The following is a 9,889-nucleotide window of genomic DNA, read 5'->3' as shown; positions in this document are numbered from 1 at the left end:
AAATATTTAAGCCCAGTTCAGGGGTTCCATAGCAATAATAACTTGTAGGTTGTATATTGTGCAGTCTTTTTAATCTTAATTAATAGAATATTAAATGCTTTAGTGAAATAAATGTATTAATTTGACATTTTTTGCCAGCGTTGTGAGCATTGTGGCCAAACAGGGGCGACTGTGGGCTGTTGTCTTACCTCGTGTCAGAGTAACTACCACTTCATGTGTGCTCGTGCCAGCAGCTGCGTCTTCCAGTGATGAAAGAAAGTGTACTGTTACAAACATCGGGACCTCATAAACACTAAGGTGTGTATGTTTGAGCAAACTCCGAGGAAAACCGCTATGTTTTTACAGTTACTGTATAATTGAAGTGTGAAGAATGTAAACAAGCTTTTCTTTTTGTAGATTGAACAAGGCAATGGGTTTGAAGTTCTCAGAAGGGTCTACGTAGATTTTGATGGAATTAGTCTGCGTAGGAAGTTTCTAACAGGCTTGGAGCCAGAGTCTGTAAATGTGATGATTGGTGAGTAAACAGGAGATGTTTTTTCTGGTCTGGTGGCATTAAAAATAAGAGAAAGTTTAACAAGTTTTATTATGTATCCATGCAGGGTCTCTACATGTACAAAAACTTGGTGTTCTGACGGAGCTGTCTGCAAATTCTGGAAAATTGTATCCAGTTGGTTACCAGTGAGTAATATGAAGTTTAAAACTACTCAGCTTTCACTTGATTATTAATTAATTAATATGGTGTTGTCTTTAATCAGTTATCAAAGCGTCATCCACATTTTTTTGTAATATATTTATTGTCCAAGAAAATAATAATAATAATAAAAAGGCATCTTGTTCCTCTGAAATCAAGGTAAAAATACATTTAGCAGAACTGTGAACAATACACTAGCTTCAGTTTCAGATGACATTTTAGTTCCTATTTAATTATGAATTATGAGGAGCCATAGTTGTTCATATAATTTGATGTGGTTTCAGATGTTCTAGATGGTATTGGAGCACCGTTGACCCTCGCAGGAGATGCCGGTACACTTGTAAAGTGACAGAGGTGCGACCATCAACACGGTGCAGAGCTCCTAGCTCCATGGTGGATCAGGGAGAAAATCACACAATTGTACACAGTCCAAAAGCTCACAATGGTGTGTATGTGCATATATAACATTCTTTTATTCATGCATTTAAAAAAAAATATGTTTATGCATTACATTTTTCTAAAGTTAATTTTTTTCATTCAGACTAGGGCTGCAAGATATTGGGAAAAAATGACATTGTGATATTTTATTTTTCTGTGATATATATTGCGATATTTTTTCTTACAAACAAAAATGGGGTGAGCACACTTACATTCTCATTTTAAATGATTTAAACATCAACACCATCGTGTCAATTGATAATATGCGCAAGGACAGCGCTCGTGTTGTTTGAAGATGGCTCGCTCTGTCTCTGTCTCTCTCGTGCGCGCTCTGTCTCTGTCTCCCTCGTGCGCGCTCTGTCTCTGTCTCCCTCGCGCACGCTCTGTCTCTGTCTCCCTCGCGCACGCTCTGTCTCTGTCTCCCTCGCGCACGCTCTGTCTCTGTCGTGCGCGTTCTCTCTCGCGCGCTCTCTCTCTCTCGGTCTCTTTGGCGCTCTCTCTCTCTCTCTCTGCCCTATTAAACTTGCATGTGTTTTTCAGTCCGGTCAATGATAAACTTTCACCCATGATGGTTAGGCTGTGCAATTAATCCGTGAATCACATTCGTCAAGGGCCAGGGAGCAGCTGGCATGTACAGTTAATGAATAACAGATCAACTACTACAGCCCACATCGAACATCCTGCGATGTGACTATCGTGGATTCGTACATCACGATATCGATGCTTAAACGACACATCGTGCAGCCCTAATTCAGACTACTCATATCTCTGTCTTATAGATGAAGAGGGCACAGATAGCGAGTCCTTGTCACCTGAGATGCCCCCCAGCACCCCCTCCAAGACCAAACAAGACTTAGGGGCTGGAGGCAAGACTCCTGGCTATCCACACAGCAGGAGACCAACAGGGGGACTGTCCAGACCATTACCTTCCCCAGGTAAGATCTTTACATCAGTTTGAAGTTATGCTTATTTTCCAAACAAATAAATCTAATTAGATCAAATTTTAATGCGATTCAGGGTAATCAATAAGCCAAAAATGAAAATGTTCATTTACTCACCTTCATGTAGGGCCCTGTGATTTCCGCGATGCAGAAAACAATGACGGAATCGCGGAATACATAAAAACGGAATATTTAAATTTTAACGCAGAATGTCACGGAATTTGTCAAATTTTGAATGAATTAATCAAAAGTAGGTCATTGCACTTCGCGATATGGACTGATATCTGTAAATATTGAGCTGGAAAAGTCTATTTAAATATGCTTAATTTTCAATAATTAAAAGATAAATTAAATTAATGTTTTATGCCTTCATTTGATAACCAGAAAAATGTAAATACACAACAGAATTTCCGAGGGGGAAAAAAATTCATAAGGCTATTTTAAGAAAATTAACAAATTAATTTGTTTTTATTCACTTAAATAAGTACACATGCTAAAACACAGATTTACGTAAAAAAACATATGGTGAAGAAAAAATAAAACATTTCATAGGGCCCTAAACATGTATTTTTGTTAACTTTTAATAAATTGATGTGAAAATCTGTAAGTTTTATCATTTTAATTAATTGGACATGCTTTTTGATTAATACAATTTATTTTAACCATTTAAATGGAGTTGAGAAAAATTTAAACAGAAAAAAATGAAATCCAGAAAAATTAAAGTGGAAATTTGGGAAAAAATAAAACGGAATTTGGGAAGAAAAAAAAAATGATTTCATAGGGCCCTATTCATGTCATTTTCAAACCCATAAGACTAATCTTCATAAGGTAATTTTTTGAAAACACATTTCAGATGTTTTAATGAAACCTGAGAGGTATCTGTCCCTAACTTGCAAAGAGATATGAGTGCATCATATGTTGAATAAATTTAGCTTTTATTTACATCTAAACAATGATCCACACTAGGGTTGCACTATATTGGGAAAAAATGACATTGCGCTTTTGATTTTTCTAGCTTATATATAGCATATAGCTTGTAACTATGTATGTTTGTCAATCACTTTTTAGATGCAAATGAAATGTAAAAATTAAATCTGTTCATTTAAAGCAATCATATCTTCACATGGCTTGGATTTAACCGCTCACTTCCTATGGATTAATTTTATGATGCCTTTGTACACTTTTTGGAAGTTTTGGTTACACAAAACGTCTCCCCTTCATCAGATGTGTTTCAAAGATTAATACTAAATACAGCTAAATCATTTCAAAACTCGTGTGGATTTGGAATGACATTGAGTAAATAGTGATAGAATTTGACGTTTTTGGGTGAGCTTTCTTGATTATTCATAATGACTTCATACATGGCTATCTTAAAATTCCTTCTCAGGAAATGCTGTTTCCACATCCCATCATATTTTGACCATTAGTGACCTTGATGAGACACGGCGTGCAACACGGAGACTTTCCACACGTAGCCGAAATGCCTCTCCTCCCCCTGTGGTTCTGTCAGGCCAATGGCTTTGCGATCAGGTGGCACGATTCACCCTAGGTCGCTTTTCATTCAGCCCCCCTGTCTCACCTCTTGGTACAACTGAGAACTTCATGAGCTCCACCTCACCTCGACGAAGGGGGAGGCCTTCCTCTTTGTCTCCCTCTAGCATCACCTCTGGACCCTCTCCTCCACAAGCAGCTCTACGAAGTCCCTCTTCCACCTTTCATTCATCTGTCCACCACTCCCCAAGACATAAACAGCCTTTCAAAACCACACAGCATAAGACTGATGAGGTGGATCAAGAGCTCTTTGCCTTGTCAGAACCGGAGGAGGCTGCAGGCGCACCAAGCCACAAATTTCCTGCCTCATCCAACAAGTCGAATCAAGAACTGCTCTCTGCGCACTTTGATCCAGACACAGATGTGGCTGTGGCCTCAGTATTGAATGCAAAGCTTGAATTTGATGAGGCTTTGCTCAATGAAAATGTGGCTCTGGACTGCGACCCTCAAGTTGGTGAGGGAGATGCAGAAGAAGGAACCTGCAAATTCAGCACTGGCAGCAAAGACTTGACTTCAGAGATGGAAATGGAAACAATTGATGATGTCGCTGACCATTATCTGAATTTCTCTCGCACAGTTGTGGTCCAAGAATCTGCACAGACAGGTCTCTCAGTCCTTTCTAACTCAGGGTCCATCTCTCAGCTGGATGGAGCTGACAATGACTCGGAGAGTGATACAGGTGAAGCCAATGCAGCTGATGATACTCAGGAAGTAGGAAGTAGTTTTTTGTAGTCAGGAAACTGAGCCATTAAAGTGCACTGGTCCAAACAAGGGCCGAACTCTTGGTGACGGGCAGCTAGTTTGCCCAAGATCACTTATTGCAAATCAACATCAGAATTCTGAGCTAGAGACTCAAAACATGGACCAAGTCTGTGAAGAACAGGAAATTCAGGAAATAACTTCTTTAGAAGACGCTGAAAACGTATTTATTGATTCTGAAGTATCGAACGGACAAGTGTCATTTGCAGATCAACTACAGGCCACAACCCCTCTCCTTTGCAAAGACAGTGATCTTGTTACGACCCAAGAAGAAGTCTTGCTCGAAAATGAATCAACAGAATGTTTGCAGGAAATGTTCTTGGATGACACCAGTGGGAATTTCATATCTGCTGTTGATGGAAGAGTTCTGGATTTGACAAAAAATGCTGCTTGTCTTGTGGCGGCAACTGATTCCTCACCAGTAAACAAGGATGATGCTGTTTTAAAGAGAGGTCTGTCACCTGTTGAGAAACTGGCGACCGCTGTGCCAATGAGTAGTACTAAAACAATTCATGTTGTTGCACCAGCTGCTCTCACAAAACGACGCTTTGTGACCATACAACCGGGCTCCAAACCCAAACCCTTCCATATGACAATGCCTGTTGCCAACTCTCTACCACTATCCTTGCCTGTCAGTGTTGTCTCATCTTCTCCCACCTTTTCTGTTGCACCACAAGGAACTCATCTTGCTCCTGCTTCAGTTTTAATAAATGGTTTTGGAGCTCTACCTAGGGAAGCCACTAAGGGTCATAGGATTGCCATACGCATTGCCACCCCAAAACGAGTGTCTGAACAGTCTCTGCCCCAGAGTTCACCTGGTACACCTCTTACACCTCAGGTTTCTTCTGGTCAACCGTGCGGGACAGATTCTAGTGAAAAACCCGCAAACGAATACATACCAATTAACTAACTCTAATTCTCCCTCGTACACCCAAATCAGCCAGATTGCGAAGATAATCCACAGCAGTAATGTTCTCCAGCGACCTGTCCCTAAGGTTACAGTGATACCAGTGCCGCAGGTTTCAGGCTAGTCTCGGCAAAACCACACCAACACGTATCATATCTTACAGCAGCAACAACAGAGCAACACCACCAACCCAGGTGCTAATCAGGAGGATTCCTCAGAGTCATCCTGGAAGCCAATTACACAGCACCAGTCCGTCAATAGAAAGAACTGGCTTGATTTCTGAAAGTGGGCAGAAGGCAGTGGCCCAGGAGATAATTGACAAAGCAATGGCAAGTCACCGTGAAATAGCCAGTCCCACTGACATAAGCCCTTCTCCACTCCACCTTGAAAAACGCCTCTCTCCTGAATCAAAGGATTCATTCCCTGGCTTTCATCTTCAGACTCAACCCAACATTTTGTCCCACTCCAGACCTCAAGTCAAGGTCAAGAGAGTGTCTTCAGTAACTGATCGAATTGGTGTGAAAAGATGCCGTACTGACTTCTTGGACCAGATGGGTCCTTGTTCTCAGAGTGACAACAGCAGGTAGGGACAAACATTCAGTCATTTCAATTTAGTCTGGGTGGTCAATTTATTGATCATTATTGTAGATTATTTTTAAAAGACCCCAGTTTTTTTTTTTTTCAGTCTATCAAATGTTAGACAATATTGATTTTGTTTTGTACAGTAATAGGTAACAGTGTTGTGAAAAAAGTATTTTAATTATTGTAACACTATAAAAACATTCATAATCACGGGAAGGAGGAGGCGGGAACCCGGTGGACATTTAATTAAAACTTTAATAACAAATACAAAACAGCGCAACAGCCCTGCCATGCACAAACAAAATTGAACATTCAAACTAGATGTATGAATTGAAGATTAATTTATTTCTTATATTATCATGTATTGATAATCATGTTATTTTGTTGATGTTTAGATCAAACCGGGTTAGAATAAAGGCCCCAAGTTTTAAGGATGTGCTCGACTTTGACGACCCTGATGTTGGATCTCTTAACCAGCCAAAGAACGATGAAAATAAGAGGTCAGTGCTGATGACTTAAAATCACATTTACTTGTCTTTTACCAAAGATAACCATGATGTTTTCTTTGTCCTCTTATAGAATTACTCCAAATCAATCAGAGCCCACTTCAGTGCAGGGAAATGACACACGGGACAGTGCTAAATCTCAGTGTACGAGCTACAAACATGGTGATTCCTCAGAATGGGCCCCCTATGCAGGTGAATGTGAGATATTGTGTTACCTTAAAGCAACATTTTAGTTGCTAAAGCTAATTTAATGAATTTGAACCATTTGAATTGTATCCATTTCAGGTTGGAGTTCAGACGAGGACTCTCCATCAACAGGCAAGCAGGATAAGTGTGCCAGTCATTATCTGCCCCATCTATGCTTCCAGATTACCAGTGAGGATGGCTTTAGCGTAGAAGCTGACAGCATGGATGGTCAGTATTGATAAACCTTGTAGTGACACTGTTATAAGAATATCAGTTTCTTCCTTTCACACTTTGGCACATTATGATATATTTCCCTTTATGGTGTTTTTTCAGTGGCGTGGAAGGCAGTAATGGACGGTGTCCAGGAGGCACGGGTAGGCTGTCGGCTAGAGCAGTTTCCCTTCAACAGGATAAGTGGTGCCAGGGTTCTGGGTGTCCTCCACGATGCTGTGCTCTTTCTGCTGGAGCAGCTGCAGGGTGCTTCCCTCTGCCAGAAACACAGTTTTCGTTTCCACCAGCATGAAGTACCGGAAGAAGAGCTGCCAATAAACCCCAGTGGCTGTGCCCGTGCAGAGGTCTATGTGCGGTACGTATCTGTAAACTCATGTATGCCCCACATATAACTTTGAGTTGCTTTATTTGTTCTTTTCCAAATGTGGAAATCAAAAATCGCCTTTCTCCCTGCCCACACACAGAAAATCTACCTTTGATATGTTCAATTTCCTGGCATCGCAACATCGTCAGCTTCCTGAGTCAAGGCCATGTGATGATGAGGAGGATGACGTTATGCTAAAATCCAGCAGGTTAGGCATTCAGCAACATATTTAGAAAATTTCACCCAAAAATGGAAATTCGGTAATTAATTACTCACCCTCATGTCGTTCCAAACCCGAAAGACCTACGTTCACCTTCATTACAAAATGTAAGATATTTTTGATGAAATCCGACAGCTTTCTGACCCTCTATAGACAGCAATGCAACTGACACATTCAAGGCTAAGAAATGTAGGAAGGACATTGTTAAAATAGTCCATGTGACATCAGTGTTTCAATCATAATTTTATGAAGCTACGAAAATACTTTTTGTGCGCAAAGAAAACAAGTCTGACAGGATAGAGAAGAAATTGTTTAACAAAGTCATTTTTTTTCTTTGCATACAAAAAGTATTCTCATAGCTTCAAAAAATTTAGGTTGAACCACTGATGTCACAATTATGTCCTTACTACCTTTCTGGACCTGGAATGTGTTTCCTTGCTGTCTATGGAGGGTCAGAAAGCTCTTGAATTTCATAAAAAATATATTTTAGTTTGTTCGAAGATGAACCAGGATGAACGATGGTTTTAAGGGTTTGGAACGACATGAGCGTGAGTAATTAATAACAGAATTTTTATTTTTAGTTGAACAATTCCTTTTTTCTTTTCTTTTTTTGTGCCATTTGAAAGACAATTTAAAAAAATAGATCAAACAAATTTCATGTTGTTTATCAGTTATAATGCCAAAATAATCGATTCTTTATGTAAAGTCAGTGCATTACTAGTGTTGTTAACATTTTAGTTTTTTGTGACTCATCCTGTTATTTTGACTTCCCTTTAGACGAGCCACAAGTACAGAGTTGCCAATGGCTATGAGGTTCAGACACTTGGAGAAAACCTCTAAAGAGGCTGTGGGAGTTTACAGGTAATGTCTTCCTGAGAGATGCATGGTATTACAGCATAAAATCTAGCTGTGTAAAATCACTTGACCAATCTCATGCCAATAAAAATGATGGAATGAACATAACTTTTAAGAGCAAAAGTAATTTGTGCAATTCCTTATCTCAATTAAACAGATCTGCTATACAAGGTCGTGGTCTTTTCTGCAAGAGGAACATTGAGGCTGGAGAGATGGTGATCGAGTACGCTGGCAACGTCATCCGCGCAGTTCTCACTGACAAAAGGGAGAAATACTATGACAGCAAGGTAATAGTGATTTGTCCCAGTGTGATGCACAGTTTTTGCTTAAAACTGTCCATTTATCCTCTTGCATTGCAGTGTTGTTGAGTTCCTAACCTACTGTCTGTTTCCGTCCTTTCTTTCCTCAAAGGGCATCGGCTGCTATATGTTTCGCATTGACGACTTTGATGTGGTGGATGCCACCATGCACGGAAACGCGGCACGATTTATAAATCACTCCTGTGACCCTAACTGTTACTCAAGAGTCATCAATGTGGAGGGCCAGAAGCACATCGTTATATTCGCCCTGCGGAAGATTTACCGTGGAGAAGAGCTTACCTATGACTACAAGTTCCCCATTGAAGATGCAAACAACAAGTTGCACTGTAACTGTGGGGCCCGGCGCTGCCGACGCTTCCTGAACTAAAACTGGCTTGTTTACTCAATAGTTTAGGAGGGGATATTTTGGTATGGGTGGCTATTTTTGAATGAAGACACTCATTACAGGTGCTTAATGGTGCGGAGATGAAGAAAACACAATATTGAGATTGTTTGGCAGGGTGTATGGCCTTTTTAGACCACCAGCACGTCTTGATTGGTTACCTCGAGTGAGTTATATTTCCTACCCCAACATTTAACAACCCAGTAACGTCCTGCACTGGATGAGGCCGTTGGCTTTGATTCAACAATTAAAAATTGTGACCTCAAACGAATACCCTTTACTTAACTATTTCACCTGTCCTTGTGCTACTTTGTCCCAGCATGCCTTTCAAATCTTGCCACTGGTGGCTGGTAATGCAGTAGATCTATTCTGGAATGAGCCTTTAGTGTCAGAATAAATGTACAGTGGTTTTAATAGTGGAAGTTACCCTGAAGTTTGAAAGGGTGTGATTATTTTTGCTACTGAATCAAGAGGAGTTCCTGTTATAGGTCGTCCTCAACAGCACCTTAATAATCTTTGCTCTCTTTTTTTTTTGGGGAAATGTAGGCACTGTACATATTTTCCAAAACAGATGTAGTTTTTAGTCAAACCATGAACAATCTTGCCACACAACCTAGTTTCGAACAGGAGCCTGTGTGTTTCCAGAACATTGACGTGTGTATATTTCTTGCTTTTTTTTTTTTTCTATGGGTGCAAATGAATGTGTCACTTAAAGCACATTTTATAACCAAATTTAACACCCTTGACTGGCACATTATTTAAGTTAGTGTACCTTTGCTCTGAATGCATGTATAGACCATTTTACAGCATTCTGGGTCATGTCCACATTACCATTCTAAATAAGACTTCACCTGAAGCTCAATTTTTGACAGATTGGTTTTAAGAACCCACTGTTTTTATGTGCTTTTATATCTTGAGGCCAGTCTTTTGGGGGTCAATTGTAATATTCTATACAT

General features: G+C 40.0%; 1 protein-coding gene across 1 annotated transcript; it reads left to right on the top strand.

Moving 5' to 3' along the window:
* The first annotated feature begins 5,407 nt into the window (after positions 1 to 5,407).
* On the top strand, positions 5,408 to 9,347 carry LOC113092206 (histone-lysine N-methyltransferase 2B-like). Its single transcript, XM_026257836.1, has 9 exons — positions 5,408 to 5,870; positions 6,265 to 6,369; positions 6,449 to 6,567; positions 6,661 to 6,789; positions 6,895 to 7,147; positions 7,257 to 7,364; positions 8,154 to 8,237; positions 8,389 to 8,518; positions 8,643 to 9,347. Exons 1-9 carry the CDS (start codon positions 5,614 to 5,616, stop codon positions 8,916 to 8,918), a joined length of 1,461 nt encoding a protein of 486 aa, XP_026113621.1. The 5' UTR covers positions 5,408 to 5,613; the 3' UTR covers positions 8,919 to 9,347.
* Positions 9,348 to 9,889: the final 542 nt, after the last annotated feature.

The sequence above is a fragment of the Carassius auratus genome, unplaced genomic scaffold (assembly GCF_003368295.1).
Source record: "Carassius auratus strain Wakin unplaced genomic scaffold, ASM336829v1 scaf_tig00214514, whole genome shotgun sequence".
NCBI lineage: Eukaryota > Metazoa > Chordata > Actinopteri > Cypriniformes > Cyprinidae > Carassius > Carassius auratus.
Note: the sequence above shows the minus strand (reverse complement) of the source record. Positions and strands in the feature narration are given on the sequence as shown.